The 22,026-nt window shown below is 35.4% G+C and overlaps 3 protein-coding genes across 7 annotated transcripts in view; 1 reads left to right on the plus strand and 2 right to left on the minus strand.

The window, feature by feature from the left end:
• LOC112050505 (zinc finger protein 271) overlaps positions 1 to 7,530 on the plus strand; it is a 28,735-nt gene extending 21,205 nt beyond the window's left edge. For 3 of the 4 annotated variants that reach the window (XM_052884204.1, XM_052884205.1, XM_052884206.1), the window contains 5 exons: positions 457 to 624; positions 1,580 to 1,734; positions 2,622 to 2,766; positions 3,601 to 3,676; positions 4,253 to 7,530. In XM_052884204.1, coding sequence (XP_052740164.1) covers positions 457 to 624; positions 1,580 to 1,734; positions 2,622 to 2,766; positions 3,601 to 3,676; positions 4,253 to 4,381 — 673 coding nt within the window. In that variant the 3' untranslated portion in view covers positions 4,382 to 7,530. The other variant, XM_052884207.1, reaches the window with a different exon arrangement.
• Positions 7,531 to 9,129: 1,599 nt separating this feature from the next.
• Positions 9,130 to 10,842, minus strand: LOC112050501 (charged multivesicular body protein 6-A). The gene is made up of 2 exons (XM_024088775.2): positions 10,303 to 10,842; positions 9,130 to 9,508 (listed from the first exon to the last, which is right to left on the minus strand). The coding sequence occupies exons 1-2, from the start codon at positions 10,603 to 10,605 to the stop codon at positions 9,191 to 9,193; spliced, it is 621 nt and encodes a 206-aa protein (XP_023944543.1). The 5' UTR covers positions 10,606 to 10,842; the 3' UTR covers positions 9,130 to 9,190.
• Positions 10,843 to 12,665: 1,823 nt separating this feature from the next.
• On the minus strand, positions 12,666 to 20,351 carry LOC112050499 (luc7-like protein 3). 2 transcript variants are annotated; one of them, XM_024088774.2, is made up of 9 exons: positions 20,059 to 20,351; positions 18,872 to 19,067; positions 18,352 to 18,449; positions 17,560 to 17,711; positions 16,968 to 17,105; positions 15,734 to 15,967; positions 14,727 to 14,986; positions 14,060 to 14,142; positions 12,666 to 12,886 (listed from the first exon to the last, which is right to left on the minus strand). In XM_024088774.2, exons 1-8 carry the CDS (start codon positions 20,161 to 20,163, stop codon positions 14,093 to 14,095), a joined length of 1,233 nt encoding a protein of 410 aa, XP_023944542.1. In that variant the 5' UTR covers positions 20,164 to 20,351; the 3' UTR covers positions 12,666 to 12,886; positions 14,060 to 14,092. The 2 variants fall into 2 exon arrangements, with proteins under 2 accessions (XP_023944542.1, XP_052740186.1); XM_052884226.1 differs by having other exon boundaries at positions 12,666 to 13,879.
• Between the last annotated feature and the right edge of the window lie 1,675 nt (positions 20,352 to 22,026).

The following is a 22,026-nucleotide window of genomic DNA, read 5'->3' on the forward strand; positions in this document are numbered from 1 at the left end:
ACTCCACCAATTTTCATCCACATCGGTCCAGCCGTTCTCGAGTGAACTAACACGACTTTCTTTTATTTATGTTATACTAGCAAATGCCACGCGGTTACACCCGCGTAGCACCCGTTATAGTAGGAATACGAAGATAGTGTAGCCAACAGTGAAAGAATTTTTCAAATCGGTTCAGTAGTTTCGGAGCCTATTCATTACAAACAAACAAACAAATCTTTACTCTTTATAATATTAGTATAGATAGATAAATATAATAAAATAGTCAAAATTCCTTCTTTATCCTTACTAGGATAAAAAAGGAATTTTGACTATTTTATGATTAGAACGCACATACATTATTTTACCTCTGTACGGTATCCGACAAATGTTACGGTCCGGCGTAGTGGGAACTAGCCTAAATATTAGTTTTTGAAGCAAAATTTGACTGTGGAAACTCATGTTGACGTATACTTACAGGATACACACGGGCGAGTCGCCGCACCGCTGCGAGTTCTGTCAGAAGACGTTCACGCGCAAGGAGCACCTCACGAACCACCTCAAGCAGCACACGGGCGACACGCCGCACGCGTGCAAAGTGTGCTCCAAGCACTTCACCAGGAAGGAGCACCTTGTCACGCACATGAGGTAACACCCGGGCACACTTGGCTAGGCTACCTCTGACTGTGTGACTAGATCTATTTCACAGAATAGAGAATAATACAGAATGAGTCTTTACAAGCCGCGAAGTGAAGTCTGCGAAAGTCATGAAAAAAATAAACTTCTTTGAGTCGTCTTTTTTAAAATAAATGTCATACTTACATTGTAGTAACCATTGTAACAAAACACTGTTGAAAACCTGAATAGCTCAACGGTAAGAGCCTGTTGGTCTATTGTCGTACCTACTCCTAACACAGTCTTTCCCGACTAATTGGAGGGGAATGGGAATATTGGTCATATTAAAAAAAAGATATGGCAAATATTCTTTTTTTAAAAAAAAAAGAAATGTACCCTCGATTGCTATTGTAGCCGTGGAGGGCACACAGCATTCAGCTTAGATTAAAGTGGAATATTGCCTTCTCAGTCGTTCAGGTAAAGTTGTATATTTTATCTCGTTTCTCCGTTAAATTTGCCATTATAAAATGCACAGGCCAAGTATTCGAAACATAGAGAATTACCTCTATACCAAACATCAAAATTGGTTCAGTAGTTTAACCATGGAAGATAACAGACAGCAGCGGCCAAGAGTCCAATCAAATAGATTCCGGCCGGGTTACCATTTTCATTATTATAATTAATATATATTCATTGTTATAATTAATATAAATATGTATGGATGTATGAGAATCCGGAGTTTGTATCACGCTGTATGAATTTCCTTTTCTTTGAGACGGCTTACGTTCATATAAATTCCATCCTTCGCCACTGACAGACATACTTTTCTATTTATAAATCTATCCAAATTCGTCATTGGTCAGGTCTCACAGTTGCGGCGACCGTCCGTTCAGCTGCGGCGAGTGCGACCTTCATCTAAATTCCATCCTTCGCCACTGACAGACATACTTTTGTATTTGTAAATCTATCCAAATCCGTCATTGGTCAGGTCTCACAGTTGCGGCGACCGTCCGTTCAGCTGTGGCGAGTGCGGCAAGTCGTTCCCGCTGAAGGGCAACCTGCTGTTCCACGAGCGCTCGCACAAGAGCGGCAACAACAAGAACTTCCGCTGCGAAATCTGCTCCAAGGAGTTCATGTGCAAAGGTGACTAGATCTATTTATACTATTTTGTCTCGCTTGCTCTAAATAAAAAGAAATATAAAATAAAATTAAAACCCAAGTTTTTGAGTTACATCAAGATGGCGCACTTATGGCACAAAGCAACTATGACATTTGGCGCACTTATGACAATTGACAGCAAACGTCAAATCGACTACGGCATTGAAAACGTCATCAATCCGCCATTACCCACATTAGTGTTGCATTTCTTGGGAGAGAATGAATATTATTTCGAAAGAATTAAAGTAAATTCGTATATTTGTATTATCAAAAATAGTTCATAAAAATATTTTCTTTTATTTTTGCCAAGGTGCAATGACTGATCCTGGGCTCCATACAATTTTGGACCATCTCCTTACCTTTAGGATTTCTCTAAACTATTCTTTTTCATATTATATTTTCATGTCATAAAAGAAAACTACTTTCGTAATTCAACTGTAGCTTCAATTGATTTATCTTGGGGTTTATAAGTTAATAACTCAATCTTTTTGTAGTTAAGAGAGTGATCAAATCCAAGAGTAACTGGGTTCGATCCCTGTCCAGGGGACTACTGTTGTATCTACTTCTAGCATCTTTTTTTCTGTTTATTTGATATTGGACATAACAAAAAAAGATATCCTTTTAAATATCCTAGTATATAATAGTAAGCAGCAAATTCAAATATATTTACAATATCCTCAATAGCTCAACGGTAATAGCGGTTGACTCATCACCTAGGAGTGGTGGTTCGATCCCCGCCTCATTGGTCTATTGTCGTACCCACTCCTAGCACAGTCTTTCCCGACTAGTTGGAGGGAATGGGAATATTGGTCATACTAAAAATACTATAAAATATATGGCAAATAAAAAAAAAAATGTCCACTTGTTATTAGGTCACTTGGTGTCTCACCGGCGAACGCATAACGAGGCGGGAGACGCGGGGACGATTTCGGAGTCGGTGGCTGAAAACGAGGACTGCGGCGACTACTCCAAGTGCGAGGACACCAACGAAATACCAGAGAGGAAACACGATATCAGGTTAGTTGTAGTTGCTTTTTTATTTTTTACCCATTGACCTCTTATAATAAAAAAGAGTTATCAAAATGGGTCCATAAACGACGAAGTTATGCGCGAACACACATTATATATATATACTAGCGGATGCCCGCGACTTCGTCCGCGTGAAACTCGATGTAAACTTTCAACTACCCCTACCCTACCCCTACCCTACCTCTACCCTACTCCTACCCTACCTCTACCCTACTCTTACCCTACCCCTACCCTACTCAACCGAAACCTCCTCCTTTTTTTGAAGTCGGTTAAAAAGGACGACAATCATGTAGAAAACGTCACTTAAAAACTGGCCAATTTTGCTTTGACACTCGTCGCACGGTCGGCTAGTGTTGTGACGATCGATCCGTCAACATCTATCGTGAGTAATCCCCCTGAGGGCCTAGTGGCAGTTTGATACTGTTACTGTCACGTAACGTAAACGCGAATTTCTAAGGAATTGAAACAGCGCCATCTAGCGGCACTACTGTACAATTGTTTCAATTCCATATAAATTTCCGTTTACGTCAACGTAACAGTATGAAAATATTGAAAACTCCCACTAGGCACACAGATTACTTTCTGTGTTTCCCAAAAATATTCATATAGGATGATAGGCATTTTTCTAAAGCGAAACCAACAAAAGTAAAAATGTTGTTTATTGAAAATCATAATTCTGAATACTACGACCCTTTTTTTATCCCAGAAATGGATTATCTTTGAGCCAAACTGCTGCGCTGTCCCTTTAAAATGCCTACAGCAAAGACACAATCAGAGAAAATCAGAAAAGAGAGAAAATAAGAAGTAATGTTATTATTTCAGAGCTACAGTAGACAACAGAAATGACGGCACAGGAACACAAACACAACTGAGTACTGTAATGCAGATAACGAGCCAGGTGAGCTTTCTACCACTTATACTGTGACATACCTTTGAATTAGTGGCGTAACTATCATTATTCGGCTCGCTATTCACCCATATTCGGCTCGCTATTGAGCACAAGTCTCCTCTCAGAATGAGAGGGGTTAGGTCCACCACTCTGGCTCAATGTGAATTGGCAAACTTAACCCAAAAAAAACTTGTGTGCGCAGGCGTCATTATAGTTTACGACATAGTATTGAGCTTTTGATTGCTCAGTGGATGTGACGTCTGCCTTCGATTCGGTGGGTGTAGTTTCGAATCTTGACCGGGGCACGCGCCTCCCAACTGTTCACTTATGTGAATTTTAAGAAATTAATTATCACGTGTCTCAAATGGTGAAGTAGAAACATCGTGAGGAAACCTGCATTTTCTTTCGAGAGTTTTCTTGATTCTCTATGTATGTAAAGTCAGCCAAGCCACATAGGGTGGTTGGTCAGTCAAGAGCTAATTTGTAATTAAATTTAAAAAAACCTTTACATTATAAATAAACCATAACTTATAAATAAATAAAAAAATATAGACTAATGTTGACGGTTTTTGTTTGTGTTTGTAGCAACCAGTGAGAGCGGGAACGGTGACCAGTGCGGCGAGTGTAGCGCCTGGGTCTTTCACCCACACAGCCGGCAACCAGCACCACGCGGGCACGACCATCGCCCACCATCCCGTCACCGTGAACTACTAGCACACGCCCACCACGCCGGAGACGGACCCGCTCATACTCTTCATACAGAGCTGATAATATGTGAAAAAATAAACGGGCCATTGTGTGATTCAGTGGTGTGCACTCCATAGATGTAAACAAGCACTGCCTACCCTACTAATACGAAAACTGTATTGGAAAAGGAATTTTCCGGTTTGTACAATTTCTACATATTGTGCCTACCCTAGTTTAATACATTGTGCACGCCACTGGTGTTATTAGAAAATCTAAGAGACAAAGTAGTGACAACATTTATAATGGGAAAAATAATACATGGTTGTATGAAGAAAATGAAAATTGAACTATATTGGACGTGAATTTTCAATATCGAAAAATCATGCCGGTCAACAATAAAAAATCGCATTGGTTACAAACATTTGGTCCAGTTTTTGTTGTGACATTGATAACCAACCTTCGCTAGATGATCTTTGAGATTATATAGAAAACAATAATTGTGTTTACTGTTTATATTTGTTCAGTTATTTTGGTGCACAACTTATTTTGAAGGGTTGTCGATTGAAAATATAATAGGGCTCATCTTCATCATCATCATTATCAACCCATATTCGGCTCACTGCTGAGCTCGTGTCTCCTCTCAGAATGAGAAGGGTTAGGCCAATAATAATCCACCACGCTAAGCCCAATGCGCGAATAAAGAATATTGATAGATAGAAGATACGTGATATTTAGTTTCCTAAAATGGAAACTACTGAAAAATTGGAGGTGCATGCCCCAGACCGGATTCGAACCTACATCCTCTGGAATCTGAGGCGGCGCTCATATCCACTGGGCTATCACGGCTATAATAGGACTATTTTGTCATTTGTTTGTCCTGACTGACTGACTGATCTCTAAATATAATATGTATAGCTATTGAGATGTAATATTATGAAATCAAGGATTCGAGAATAAATTGAAAAAAGTGGAAACTTGGACATATCTAAATCTTTTGACTATTTCAGTCTGCTTGAATTTTTTTTTCATGCCACAACTCATATACAGAGATATTAACCTCAGACTAATTAGATAAGGATCTGTCTCGCTAGATGTTACTTTTCTGCAAAAGTATATGATCAACGATCATAAAAACTGTCTATAGAATCGATGTTTCATAATTGTAATCGTGTTTGTCGGTAAAAGAGCTCCGTAATTTTTTTTTTGTGTTGTGGAATGGTGTAAAGAGCAAACAAAAACTTCTAGTTAGCATACCAAATCTAAACTTGCTTGTTGACAGACAATTTTGTTCGTTATTTTGGGTGCGATAATTACTATACCTTATGTATTTACAAAAAAAATGATTCAAGATAGAAAAATTTAAAAAATCACTCAAGTAATTGGTCACTCTATTGGATTGCCATTGGATTTCTTCAAAACTTACCTTAGTTTCTTTTAACCCTTTACAAGTAACGAAAATTCTTGTTTCATTGTATGTTTCTCTTTTATGGGTTTCTAAGCCATTTATTTAAATCAGATTGAACTTCGTCTGGGTGTTTATTGTCATCTATACTAATTTTTATAATTTGAGAATAATTCTTTCACTGTTAGATTTCTACATTAACTTTATCCCTGATGAACATCGTATCGTACTAATATTATAAACGCGAAAGTTTGTATTGATGTTTGTTACTCTTTAACGCCTCAACTACTGAACCGATTTAACTGAAATTTAAAACGAAGATAGATAATACCGTGTATTTGCACATAGGTGTATTTACACTTTTTATCGTGAAAAATCCATGGTTTTCGCGAGATTTGCGAAAAACTGAATTCCACCTGGACTATGATGTAGGTGTAATAAAAGGTGGTGCGAGTCTCACTCTGTGAGAACTCATTGTATGCCGGGAATAGCTAGTATTTTATAAAATGCACAAAAACAAGAGTACAAATATAAGCAATAAACAGTAAGTATTTATAGTGTAATTATTGTAAACAAATGTTTAATAAGTGCAAGGTGAAATTTATATTTTTGAAATAAATTATCTTCATTAGCAATAAAGTAACGTTCGTTGAAATTGTAATATAAAGTGTAATATATATTATATAGAGTTAGATGTATTAATTTTTATTTATACTAAATATAATTATGTATATTATTAACATAAATAATAAACACACAGCTGCTATGTGATTTATTATAGTGATATTGGTTTTAGGTTTTATTGTTTTTTTTTAGTAATTTATCTGCGGTTTGTTAGGTGTAGTTTTTTTAGCAAAAAGAAAATGACTTTATCACAAAATGTGCACTGCAGAGAATGGTTACTGTATTTTAACAATTATGTATTACAAAAGATACTATGAAAGTACCTATTTGAACAGATTTGTGGCATAATACTTACTAATTAATTATCATACATTCCTCGCAACTTTTTAACACATCCTAAATCACAACAACGCCAAAATAACATATTTTCCAGAACTTAGTCTTCAAAACTTTGTAGTGGACTTAGATACTGAAAAAAATATAATTACATATATAATTTTAATGGTTTGTTCACATAAAAAGAAGGAGGGACCAGGGAGCTAAAATTTATAACAATAATATGTATAAAAAAATCCTTTACCCCTCAAATGTTAACTTATTTATTTTTGTAAGTTCTAAAACTAATAGTCCAGTTAATAAAATTATCTTTGTTCTTTGCCATTTATGTACAGTACAAGTGTGATACAATTTTTATTGATTTTTTTATATAGATTTAAAATGTATAGTAAATGTATAGGACTGGTGGCTATACGCTTAGCTTAGCCGGACCACCAAGTATGTAAGAAGTGGTGTTATAATCACTTCATATGTATTATGTAACAGCTTGTAAGTATACATGTATATAATAAACATTTACTATAGTTGTATGTAGTATAACATAGGCTAGCAATAATATCATTAATATTATTTTGCTGTATCGTGGTGAATTGTATAAATGATATTTGGGTGAAAAACGATTGTGAATCGTAAGGTTTTCAGTTACTTTGGTGACTTCACACCATTGTAATAGTATTACAAATATGTTACGTGTTACGGTGCCACTACATCACTTTTTTTATTTGTAGAACTTTTTTCATAGACAATTAGTTTTACTAAAATTTAAATTATGTTCGGTAATTTGATATGGATGAGATTAAAACTAAAATGAAAATTTGTGTTTATTTTATTCAATCATTTTCCTCTGCATCCTGGGAACGTGCATAGGCGTGTATAAGGGTGGGGGGGGGGGGCTAGAATGGACCTGTGCTCACCCTACGAATGTGTGCCCACCCTAGAATGGACCTGTGCCCACCCTACGAATGTGTGCCGACCCTAGAATGGACCTGTGCCCACCCTACGAATGGTGGATACTGATAAGGAATTCTAATAAGATGCTAATAGTAATAGACTTGATGTCAGGGGCCAGGCCCACCCTAATAAATAATAATATTAAGTATATATCAAATATAAAATAGAGCCGTGATAGCCCAGTGGATATGACCTCTGCCTCCGTTTCCGGAGGGTGTGGGTTCGACTCCGGTCCGGGGCATGCACCTCCAACTTTTCAGTTGTGTGCATTTTAAGAAATTAAATATCACGTGTCTCAAACGGTGAAGGAAAAACATCGTGAGGAAACCTGCATATACAAAAAGAATTTTCGTAATTTGTATTTCGTATGTGAAGTCTGCCAATCCGCATTGGGCCAGCGTGGTGGACTATTGGCCTAACCCCTCTCATTCTGAGAGGAGACTCGAGCTCAGCAGTGAGCCAATTATGGGTTGATCAAATCAAAAAAAAAAAATCAAAATATATCAAATCCATGAATGTTTTAGCAAGTAGACTCATGAACTGTTGAGCTATTTGTGTCAGAAATCATCAGGGATGGTGCTGCTAAGGAAACTATTATTAGTCTGACCTCTGAAGTGTGTGGTTCTCAGTGTGGTACAGGTATGGAGTCTTTATGACTCTGGCTCATTATGGGTTATAGAGTACATAATACATTGTAGTGTGTCGCTAGCATTCAATGCAAAGGCTAGTCCTAAATTTAGGCAATAACAATTAGGTTTTGAACTTAACATCTGCATTGTATTCTGTATCGATATTTTATAACATACGAGTGTCAGTTTCCAATTCACCTCTTGACCTCTACCACTCTAAAAGAAAGATAGAGGTTAATAATCAGTGACGTAGCGTGCCTTAGAGGGGCACTGTATCAAAATTAGTTGAGGGTCCCATCCCCTATGAAGAAGAGTAAAATATTTCGCCCAAATGAAAAAAAATGCTCACTTTAAACAAATATGACAGTGTGTTAGCCTATGTAGTATGTAGGATGATTCCAACTTTTGGGACACGCTAAAACCAAGGAAAAAAAAGTTTCCTTTTTTACTTTTGTCACTTCTGAAGTGAAAACTCTGCAGTTTGTTTTGTGTTTTTTCCTGGTAAGCAGAATAAGTGAGATTGTTGATTACATTTAACTATTTTTTGCTTTGATATGTCATGGGCTCACTATGCTCCTGGGTGAATTCGAAACTCGCTAAAGTTATAAAAATATGTTACAGAATAGCACTGCGGGTGGTTTTCAGTCAACCAAAATGTAATACAATAAAAATTGTGGTAAGTACTGAGTTCAATTCCTAGGTGTGATTAATAAATACCTATTCAATCGGATATTTGAGGATTAACATCCAGGCTAGTCACTCAAAGGCTGTCATTGAAGAAAAAGTAGCCTTTGATTTCATTAAAAGTTCATTCTTGAAATAAGAACAAAAAGTGGAATAATAAAATATATTAATTACACTTTGATACAATAGAATAAAAAAATAAATATTTTATTAAGCCTCAACAGCAATTTTCTTTGAACTAGATTTTACTCTTTGAGGTCTTTCTGGTGTCTTTTCCTCAACCACTTCAGGCAATTCATCAGTAGGAACCTCTGGCAGTTCATGCTTGACATCAAGAATTGTTTTAAGTTCAGCTTCAATTGCTTCATCATCTTCTTCAGTCAATTGTCCTGAAATTAGCTCATCTATTTCTCTCTGTTTCTCAATGCCTTCTTTTGTTTCATCCAATATCTTTTCTATTTCATCAATATTGAGGATATCATGAACTTTCTTTAAAGCTATATTTCCAGTCTTCAAGCCATCAAGCACCTGAAAATAAAGTTGTTAGTAAATTGATTTACATCTATCCCATCTGCCTTAATTATTAGTAGCATCCCACAGTATAACCTGCGTAGTTCCCATTCTCATTGGGGATAAAATATATTATGACACTCATAAATACAGTGGCTTTTTGGTAGTAAAAGAACTTTCAAAATCGGTGCAGTAGATCCAGAGATTAGTAGTTTCTGAGATAAGTGCTATCAAACAAAAACATTATTAGTATAGACTAAAGATAAGATAAAACAAAGCCCCTAAAGAAATGGAGTATGTCAAAGAGGATTAATTCAATGAGTTGTCATGATTATGATTTTATATAAAGGCAGAGGGTTGCATATTTTGCAGACTCCACATATTAATGGTATAACAACAAAGAGATGATAATAAATCTCTCCACCAACTCATTCTCTGTTGACGAAAAACTCAAAAAACTACTGCATCAATGTAGTTTCACCAATCCTAGGCTGCCCCAAAAAGCGCTTGTTCGACATCATACATGAGGACTTGAGAGCCAACAAACTGAAGAAGTTGGATGTTTAAGATTGGGCAAAGTGGGACCATGCTAGGAAAAAGAAGAAGATAGTGATTTCAATTCAATTCTTCATCGGTTTATCTTGCCAGTCTCAAGTAGATGGAGAAGGCATAAAGGCGATTGTTCAGTGAAGGCTGATAAGTTACAGATAGTCAAACATAGCGATTTATAAAGTAAAGTAAAGCTTAGCAACAATAGTTATGATGGTAGGGGACGGTTAAGGGATTTTAACAAGAAATTAAGTTATTTTTACCTGTACTTCAATTTGTGTGAACTCTAAATCATGTGTAAGCTGTTCTAATTTCTCCAGCTGTATATCAGCATTCTGCAAAAGATTTTCTTGATACTTTTTCTTTTTCAAAAGTAACTTCGCCTTGTCGCGTTTATCTTCCGATAAAAGTTTCTTTGCTAACTGCCTGTCTCTTTCGAGGTTCAGCTCTATTTTCTTCTGATACTGTTTCAGCTTATCTCTTTGTTGTTTGAGCTGCAGGACGGCTTTATCCTGCTCTGTTACTCTACTTACAGGCTTTTTGCTTTTGCTAAATAATCCACCCATTATGCTTAGCCTAGTCAGATGAGTTACAGTTTTACGTTATTTTTGGAAACAATATTTACACAATAGAAACATTACATAGACGGTCTATGGAATGTGTTATGACAAAAAAAATTACAAATTTTTGTTCTTCTACTGTAAGTTGTAACTATTTTTATTAATTTACTAAAAGATAGATACCCAAGATAACAAACAAATAAAAATATTTTTTAATTTTTTTCTAAACTGGCCCACAGACATCAAAATTAAAATAAAGGCTACCACCACAGCCTAAATAGTCAGACAGCAGCAGCAGAAACGTCAAATAACTGGGCCATAGAGTCTTCATAGAGTAGTCTTACATCTCCTCAGAGAAATCAGAAATGGACCTGCCTCGCTAGCCGTTACCCTTCTGTCAAAGATCAAATGCGTTACCCCCGGTGACGTCGCTGATAGGCTGTACAGACTACTTTAGTAATAAAATTGAGTACGAACAATTTTTGGGCAGTAAATACAGAATCGTAAGCCTATGGGTAATCCAAAAATTGTTTTTTATCTATGGTATCCATAGCTAAAATTATTATTGTTATATTATTGTTACAGGGTAAAATCAGGGTTCCCAACTTAGGGGTTTTCCCCCCAGATTTAGGGGGCAAATAAGTGAAATGGGATTTTTTTAGGGGTCTGAAATGTTTAGGGGTATTTTCAGGGATTTTTTTACTTTTTCGATATTTTTAAAATGATGATAATTTTAATATTTCTTTCTTGACCTAGCGACTTAAAACGATATATAATACGTTATTCTACAACCACTCTGAGGCAACTGGCGGCAATTTTCATCAAATAAAAAAAAATTGTTAAATTTATTCATTGTCAACATGATTATGAATTCAAAAAATCTGAATCTTCAGATAAAGACGTAATATTTTGTCTGTATTAAATAAGACTTTTGAAACATATTACAGCATATTATTTCTAAATTATTATGAATTTATATTTTTAGGGGGACATCTCAATAATTAAGGCGATTTTAGGGGTTTTTGACACAAACTTTAGGGATAAATATTTTGGAGAGTTGGTAACACTGGGTAAAATGAATAGAACCTTTTTTTTGCTATAAAGGTAGAGCCAAGTGTCTGGCGAATCAGGATAACATTCCTCCTAATAGGCCAATAAAAATATAAAAACAATACCTACACTTCATACATATAGGGATAAAGGTCTGGTTCCTTGAAACCTGCTATCGCCCAAAGCCACCACGGTCCCAGCTACATAGGTGGCTTTCTTTTTTTTATTCTTTACAAGTTGGCCCTTGAAAGCGGGCTAACTTGTTAGGAGGAGGATGAAAGTCCAATGTTAGGAGCAGACAAACTTTCAGCTTTTATAAAATGACGAAGGTATCACAGATTATTTTCAATCAGCGGACGCCCGCGACTTCGTCCGCCCTTAGACTTTTTAAATCCAGCCCTTACAGTAGTATCGCAGTAAAAATGGAGTAACTTCTCTAGTTTTCCCAATTTTGCCCTTAACTGCTCTGCTTCCATTGATCGTAGCGTAATGAAAAGTATACTATAACCTGCCCAGGAGTATGAAGAATCACAAAGTACAAAGTTTCGTTAAAATCCGTCGAGTAGTTTTTATTTCTATAACAAACATATAGACAGATAGACAAAAAAAATTACTTATTGCATTTTTGGCATCATCACTAATCACCCTTTATCCCCTTTATCATCATCACCATCATTTATTACAAGTAGGTATAGATATCAGCACATTTTTAGCCTCCAAATCTGTGGGAATATGTATGTGGTAAAGGCTATGGGAGGTCAATAAAATAAAAACAGTATATATTTTTTTCATTATAGTATAATCTATCGTAGTTCACACTATTAACTCATACACAACAAATTAATCACAATATCATTTAGCGAAATAAAAGATCGATAAATACCTGATGATCACTCCTTAGACGAATCTGGTATTACAGAAAATAAGTCCACATAGATAAAACATTTGAAGAACTACATTTACACAAACTTACAGTCTAAGTAGAATTTTAACAAATTCATTTTTATTGTATTAGAATTGTTTACATGCATTTGCCTAACGTCAAAGTGGAATTATAAAAAAACGTTATACACGTAAAATATACTAGGTCACCTCGGAAACGACGTCCAGGAGACGGATATAAACGAACGATTCTTCTGCCTCTTCATTGCTGCTGTTCTCTTAATTTGATAAGTACCTCATTGTCTATGGTTGAGTCGCCTCCATCGATGTGGATCTTCCTCTGTTGGTTTTGCAACTGAAAAGTCCATCCATTTGCTAAAAACGAGAATGTTACCACTTTTGTTGCAGTGGAACAAAATACAATGATTGAAAGGGTCTAGTTAATTACAAAAATAAATATATTTACAGTACATTTACATAAAATGAGTATATGTAATTTGAAATCAATCATTTTATTTTTTCACATTTTGGGAAAAAGGGTATGAATTTAGATAAATATTTGAATGGCCACAAGTGTGCTAAAAAATTAATTTGATTAAAAAAATATTTTTAAACTTGACTCTGGAGAAAAATATCAAAAAGTTTTGGTGAAACAATTTAATCTAATTGCCAACTTGTTGCCATAGCATAGGGTACCTGGAAATTCACAGTAGATGTAAAAACTGCATCCATTTTGTGAAACAAGAAGCATATGGCAAACGCTTCCTTCACATCTCCATTTCTGTTTAGTTAATGGTATGACAAATGTCTAAACAACGACGGTAAGAAGCTCCTTTTGAAATCCTAATTAATTTTGTTTTTTTAATTACCCGGTGTTTTTATTTTGACTATCAATATTTAATTATGATTACCGAAAATATAATTTAAAAAAAAACTGACTTTTAGAACTGGATCGATCAATCAATATCGAAACCTAACAAATACCTGGCATTCAATCTGCACCACCGTGCACCATCCCGACCGTAGCGACTCGAGATCGACAACGACGTAACATACATAAAAAATACCTCAAACAAGACGGCGTTTATGCGGACAGCTCTATCATCCTCATTGGTCAATCGCTAGGTTCTTTTACATCTCACGATTTGTAAAAAAAAAAATTATAAGATGCACGCGATTGACCAAAAAGCCTCCCCCTTGTCGGCTTCCAGCAGCTATTCATAATTACGTATCAAATACCTGCCAAGTCCGTCGGTGTGACGACAACTACCGAATCGAGAGTGCAACGGGACATTACTCCCCATACGTTTGCCATAAACCGAAGTTTTATTTTGGTATGTTACTAAAGCTGTAAAATAACAGTGTTCAAAATTTATTACTTCATCAATGTATCAACATTTTTTGGTGGTGTGGGTTGGTTGTGTCTCAAGCGGTTAAGCAATGCCTTTACACTTGTTATGTGTGCTTCTGGGTTGGTCATGTGTGGTGTTTTTGTGTTATATTGTTTGTGATGTCAATGTATGCTTACCGTTTCGAGGGGATTTTGTGATACCTCAGTCAACTAGTGGCGGTCGCGGGAGCGACGCCGCGACCCGCGGTCGTGCGAAGATCCTGCAAAGAACAAATACATTTTTATAATTTTTTTTGGTATTATTCTCAATATGGTTTAGATTTCAGATTGTAATTTTTCATTAGAAATTGTTATCTTTCACAGTAAGATAGTGATTTAAAAAAGTAGTAATTTAATAAGTAGTTCGATTTACCTACCCCTCCCCCCACTGTTTCAAAGATACAACGTAATGTAGTCCTCTATCTCTCTCTATGTAACACGATACTATAGAATGAGAAAGATAGAGGGGAATTCGATACATACAATCACTTTCACAGAATATTATTACTGTTCCATTGGAGAAAGTGAGGTAATAGACTTCTATTTATTAATTGATTAATATTATAGTGATATAAAAACTTTATTTGCGAAAACTTGTAATTGGCACATTCTTTTTTCTATATTGTTATTTTTATACTTTCAGTGTTTAGCTGTAAGTTTTCCTTTCTAAATAAATAAATAAATATTCTTAAACTGATACAGGACACAACATATAGTGTGTTATGCCTATATTTCAAATATTTTTACAAGCAAAATGTCCGATGGATGGATAGACATCACTCAGTAAAATAAATGGCATACTCACTTCTCTCCCTGCGGTGCTTGCGGTCACGCTCTCGGTCCCGGTCCTTGTTGTCACGGTCACGATCGCGATCCCGGTCCTTGTTGTCCCGCTCCTTGTTGTCACGCTCCTTGTCACGGTCCCGCTCCCTGTCCTTGTCCCGCTCGCCCCTGTCCTTGTCACGCTCGCCCCTGTCCTTGTCCCGCTCGCCCCTGTCCTTCTCGCGATCCTTGTCCCGTCCCTCGCGCTCCTCGTGACGTCCGCTTCGCTCCTCGCGGCTTGACCTTTCACGAATTGTCGTATCAAAGTAAAATTAAATGTTGTATTTCACACATTTTTAGAGTTGAGTTAATATACAGGGTGCTCGGGAGTATTTCCTATAACTTTATGGTGTTGACAATTCCACTTATAGGAGCCGACCTACATAATAATTTTTTTAAATAGAAAAAAATACTTAGTGAGTTTTCATACAAAGTAATTCAAATCATTCCGACTATCCATGTAGCACATGCCTTTATCTATTCTTGCATTTTAAAATACGTAATCGTATGGATGTTTGGATGTTTGTTACTCTATAACGCCGCTACCTACTACTGAAGCGATTTAGCTGATATTTGGAATGGAAATTGATTTTTCTCTGGATTAACACATAGGCTACTTTTTATCCCGAAAAAATCCATGGTTTCCCGAGATTTGCGAAAACTGATGATTTTGATGATATGAATGTTTGTTACTCTTTCACGCCTCAACTACTGAACCGAATTAGCCGAAATTTGGTATTAAGATTATAGCCTGGATTACTACTTTTTATCCCGGAAAATCCATGGTTTCCGAGGGATTGGTGAAAAACTAAATTCCACGCGGACGAAGTCGCGGGCGTCCGCTTGTTAATAATTATTAATGAATTACTAGTATTTATAAATAATAAAGATAAGAAATATTTATTTATGTACATATATGAATTAGTGAAACGTAATATTTTTAAAAGTAAAAGAAAAAATAAATAAACAAATTCTAAAAAATCAACTTACCGGTGACGTTCCTTATCTTTCTCTTTGTTCTCCCCCCTATCACTCTTATCCTTGTCCCTGTCCCGCTCGCGGTCTCTCTCCATTCTCTCTCTATCTCTCCTGTCGGAGCCGAGCCCGCCGCCGCGGATGCTGCGCTCTCTTTCTCTGTCCTCGCGGCGTTTTCTCTCTTTCTCCTGTTGTTCCTTTTCACGAGCTTCGTTCATTTCTTCGTACGCTTGACGTAGTTTAAAGTAGCTGTATATAAAAAATGGGAAATATAATTGCGATAGGACGAAAGAGAGAGCGGTTTGACTGCTCTTCTGTAATTTTATCTTCACGAGATATAGTATGCCCACGCACAACGGCCAATCACATGGCTAAGTGCGGAAACGGCCCAGAAGAAAGAAGAAGAAGAAGATATAGTATGCCACAAGTTAGGCTTACAAATGAACATTCAAAATATACTTAATAAATAATAAAGCTTTATTTTTCCCATTTAGATAGTACTTATCAGTATCTTAAAACTATTCTAACTAATTTATATATTAAATAATTAATTATGTTATGTACTAGTTAATAATGTAAAACAGTTAAAAAAACGGGTAAAAAAACGGTTGTAAGACCTGTCGTGCTGTATGAATCAGAATGTTGGGCTGTGAAAGGGACAAATAGGTAGTAAACGAATGCATTTGAACGCTGCGTATGTTGAGATGGATGTGTGGTGTGAATAAGAGCAAGCCTGAAGTTGGCGCCAGTGACAGAAAAATTGAGGAGTAGGTTAGCTTGGTATGGACATATAATGCATAGGGAGGAAAGTCATATTACTAGAAAAATGTGCAAGTGGAAGGACATAATAGGAGAGGAAAGCCAAAGAAGAGATGGTTGGATTGTGTGAAAGAGGGCATGTGTGTAAAAGGTTGAATGATGAGTTGACGAGTAATAGAGACAAATGGAAAAGATTGACATATTTTTCCGACCCCACATAAGTGGGATAAGGGTAAGGAGATGATGATGTACTAGTTAATAATGGGCCCCCTCAAAGCCTCCTCCATCTTTTTCAATTTGTCCCTTTCTTTTGTGAGTTCCATCCAACCTTGGCCAACCACTGCGGTAATATTGTCTACCCAACTTCCTATTTTCCTTTTACCAAGTGGACCTTTCCAATAGGTAATTTTCTTGGTCCACCATTTGTCCTTTTATAAACCTAATGAATCAAATTAATTTATTGTAAGTTTGAGATTAAAGTAACACTAACCCGACATGCTGCTTGCCGGACAAATGGTCATCAATCCTCTGCTGCGCGTCACCCACAATCAGGAAGGCGCCACACACGGGGCACACTTCCATCTGCTTCTCCTGCGCCGCCGCCAGCTCGGCTGTCATTGACCAGTGGCTGCAAAGGTTTGATTATGTACACATTGCCTCTATGGCTTTGGCCTACCCCAAATTTCTCTTTCATCTAGTATTTGTGAGAAGACATCCCTATTTACGCCTTTAACCAAATATTGTAACTTTTTGGAAAAGTTCTAAAAAACAAAGATTTACTACAGCCTTTCTTGATGAATACTGTTTACCAACAAAGAAATTAGAAATGAAGGTAGAAAATGCATGTCATTTCATAACTTACTTATTTTAAATTATGTATGGTTTGTTTATAAAATATATTAACCATTATTCAAATTTACCTTATTAATCAAATTAATTTTCATTAATTTAAGAAAAAGTTAATTAGTCATTTCACCACCTTATATTATTATTAGGTGTGAAATGACTAGTGATTTATACCCTCATTTTTAATTTCTTTGTTGGTAAACAGTACTCATCAAGAAAGGCTGTAGTATAGTTACCTATTTTCCTGCTGCTTTAAAAGCGTATCTTTCTCCTCTTTCAGTCTGTCGCACAGCTTCATCAGACCTTGGGCCTGCTCCACATTGCCACAGGTGCCGGCTTCCTCTGCTTCTTGTACTAAAGCTGTGATCTTTTCTGATAACAGTTGCACCTAAAAGATATGTAGATATTTTCATTCTTTCTTCAGTCTTCAATTGGGATGATGACTAGGTTTGAATTTATTGATTTTTATGATACATTCAGGTAAATAAGGTCAATGTCAATAAAAATCAAAGAATGACTGGAAATTTGCAAAATAAATAAGATTATAAAGTTTCAAAATCTATTAAAAATCTTTTATCATAGTTTGATGAAAATTCATACAGTTTTAGCTTCCTTACATTAAATGTGACTATAAACGCACAAATAACAAAGATATTAGTAATTTTGTTTGACCGCCCATACAAATCTAACGATCATTATGGACCTACAACATCATTAAATCGTACCATTTTGTATGGGGTGTTTTTCAGGGATCCACGGCAGCGCCGCAATTCTGACCCTTTAAATCCCTTTACCTCCAAGTAATTTTCGCGAAAATTGTTTTATGATTAGCATACTCCTAATTATATTTTTCAATTTAAAAAACTTTGATCATCCCTATTGTTGTTAAATATACAGTCTACAATTGTTGTTAAGAAAATTTCTATATTTCAATGCAAATTATGATAATTAAAACTAATTTTTCCTTTTTGTCTGCATGGACCAGGTAAATGCAATGAGTGAATATTTAAAAAAACAATAGTATTTACCTGCTCTTGATTTTTCTCCGTTTGAGCTTGAGTCATTGGCGGACCCTCTGGTTTTGAGTTCATAAGTTCCAGTCTTTGCTTACCTTTTTGAATTTTTCCTAAAACACGAATTTGTCATTATGTCTTATTTTAAATTCATATCCATAAATACTAATTAACACAGAACAAACAACGCTAAAAGCTAACGGCCAGCGTACACCCGGGTGTGCGGAACATCGCAAGCGTGTCCACGCATGTACTAGCAGCCTTTTTTTGTTCGGTGACAAAAGGAATAAATAATATTCAACTCTAAAGTAAGTACTGACATATTTCATTTTTCACTAAATATTAAACAGCTATTTAGGCCACACCCCTGGGTACACTGGTTTCAATACAAAGAATTGGCATTTTATAAATCTAGTTACCTCTCATATCTGTGCTAATTAAAGATTAATCTTGAAAAAAAATATTTTTAAATTTATGTGATACCCAAATAATTTTCTTGAGGTTCTAAAATAGTTTAACATAAATATGAACTCACTTTCAACATCATTGATCATGTGACGGCAGAACCGAAGAAACTCTTCAACATATTGAGCTTTTTTATATGAAGACTCTGCTCTTTCAAACAGATCCTTAACTTCATCATCGTGAACTTTAGGACAGGCCCCGAGGTCAGCTCTTGTGTTCACAAATAAATCATGTGGACAGAATTTGACCATATAATATTTACAGTACTGTAAAAAATTATAAGAACAGAATTAATGAAAATAAAGTAAACCATTGTGACGAGAGATACATTGTCATACAGAATTGAGAATATTGTCCCTCCTCCCTCATTTGTCCCATCTCAAAGAAAAAAAGTTCAATATTCTAAAATTCAATGATCAAAAATATCTCATTAAACAAAAATTTTAGCCTTGTTTTACATGTATGCATGCAAAAAAAGAATATATAATTGTATAATAGTGCTATAAGCATATATTAATATAATAATAAGCATATTTATACCTTATGGTATGCATAAATATATTTATACCTTAAGGTACGCGCCAGCCACGAAGAGTTCACGAGTATTCTCAGATTTATGTTCTAAAATGTTTTTCAGATAGCATGGGTATGGTGACAGTCGCCTGTATGGCATTCATAATTAGTACCAACTTTTAAGAGTGAAACAAACTGTCACCCATGGTGCGGGTGACAGTTTACCTACCTTACCTACTTGAAACAAACTTTATACAACTTTACAGTAAACATATACAAAAGTTCTCTATGTACAACTTAAATACTATATAGCCTGCACAGTGGTCTACAAAAAGGTCATGATAAATCAGCTACTATGTATAGAGAATTTCTAGAATATGAGCATCAAGTTTACTAATATTAAAATAAGGCAAAATCTCTAATATTGCAGGGGTAATTTCTAAATCTACTAAATCGATTTTGAAAATTCTTTTAGCTACATTTTCATTGAACAACATAGGTTATATTTTACTCTTGTATTGTATTGTATTCCCACGGGAATGGAATCGCTGGGCGTCTGCCAGTTTAAAATAAATTAAATTGAGACTATTCGTCCTCATTTAGTAAATTTAAAATAAATAAAAAGTACGATAGCGTGTTCGTTTGAATGATTATAGCCGGCAGTGTATTTGTATAAACGCTTTTACTAGGCTATATAAAGTTACAAAGCATCGTAGATATCAAAATTTTGGACAATTAACTTACTTCTGGATCCTCCCAATTTGGTTTCCTGATCTTTTCGTTTGGATTAGTATTGCGATGTCTGCCCATCAACTCGTCCAACAACTGTGCCGCCGCTAACACAGCCATTGTCAAATACTGACTTTCCAATAATTATACAAATTGTGTACTAAAGAACTTGTGGAAATTAAATCGTACGTTTAAAATATTTAACTTTATAGGAAATTTAATTTGCATTTCAAAATAAAGAAAATAGAATAAAATAAGCACTCTCACTTCCTTGCATTTGCAATGAGTTCAGCGTCAGCCATTTTATTTTTCCATAGACAACTCTGTAGTGTAGACACAGATTATTAGATACGTGTAGAATAATAATGGTCTAAGACCGCTAGACCCATAGATTTACGTTTCGGTTTATGTCTAGAACTGCGAGGAAAACCGAAAGGGTTAGTACCCAAACCCACTGAGCAAAGTCAGATTTGTGTCTTTGCTGATAATGATAAACAAAGAATAAAACTGTTTTCAAGTATCTATTATCTATTAATCTGTGATTGTTTTGACTTTTGTTTTGAAATTTGAATTTGACGTGTGATATTGTGTGTGATCTGTGATTGTGTGATATACCCTGTGGATGTGGTGTAAAGTTCAATTTAAATTTTAAATTCAAATACAAAACAAATAATGAAATTAAAATGATAATTATTATTTTTATAGTACATTAATAATAACAAGTTATAATAGTAACAGTACATGTATAACATAATATGCTATTGAAAATTAAATCATAGCAATTTTAAAATACTAGATTTCAATTTAAAAGTAAGTAAGAATTCTGCAGTTCTGCACTCGGCACTCGGCTCACTCACTTATTTCATGTATATTGTCATATGGATGTGGCTTGTACCCACCATTCTCTTTTGAAGCAGTATGTTACGATTATGTTCGCTTACAATTGTTTATGTAAAAAAACTAGCTGAGCTACCGGTATCACTCGTGTAGCGGTAAACTAATTTCCAAAGTATTGTCTGTGTCTAATGAAAAAATATCTATGAATTATTCGAATATCTTGCCATCATCATCATTAGCAACCCATTGTCGGCTCAATGTTGAGCACGAGTCTCCTCTCAGAATGAGAGGGGTAAGGCCAATAGTCCACCACGTTGGCCCAATGCGGATTGGCAGACTTATCACATAGAGAATTAAGAAAATTCTGAGGTATGCAGGTTTCTTCACAATGTTTTTCTTCACCATTTGAGATATTATGTGATATTTTATTTTCTTAAAATGCACATAACTGAAAAATTGGTGGTGCATGCCCCGGACCAGATTCAAACCTATGCCCTTTGAATTGAATGCAGAGGTCATATTCACTGGGCTCATCTTACCATACCATGGATTTACTGTGTGTGAGCAGGTTCATTGTTTTCTCTGTCACACTTACTGGAACTTGTGACCCAGGTTGTAAGGTTAAGGAAATCCTTCATAACATGTTTATGTTCATAACTCTTCACCAAATGTGTGGTTCTCTCTGCCCAGCAAAATTTGTCAAGATCCTTCTAGAGCAGCTTTTATCCTAATACCATTCTAATATATAAAGAACTTTCTGCAGATTTAGTGAGGCTAAGGTGATCTCTCTCTAATTATTCTTTTTCAGTAAATACAATGATGATTGGTTGAGCAGTTAGGGTGTAGAAGCATTATATTATTAAAAACAAATATCATCCTTTGCTGAGTTTGCTGTGGGCCTGTATTGAACCTTAACTTTAATTTAAAGTTTTAGACTTCAATTATCACCATTATCTTTTATTATTACCTGACATTACAAAAGTGTTTGTTAACTAAGCATATTTGAAATAAATGAATTTTGACTTAACTTTTATTAACTTTATGTTTATTCTAAAGCTGTTTTTATGCTTGAATATACCAGGAACTATTAGTTAAAATTGAAAAGTTATTTCAGTATATATCCCATATTTAGGAAGCTTATATTAT

The sequence above is a fragment of the Bicyclus anynana genome, chromosome 11, assembly GCF_947172395.1.
Source record: "Bicyclus anynana chromosome 11, ilBicAnyn1.1, whole genome shotgun sequence".
NCBI classification, from domain to species: domain Eukaryota; kingdom Metazoa; phylum Arthropoda; class Insecta; order Lepidoptera; family Nymphalidae; genus Bicyclus; species Bicyclus anynana.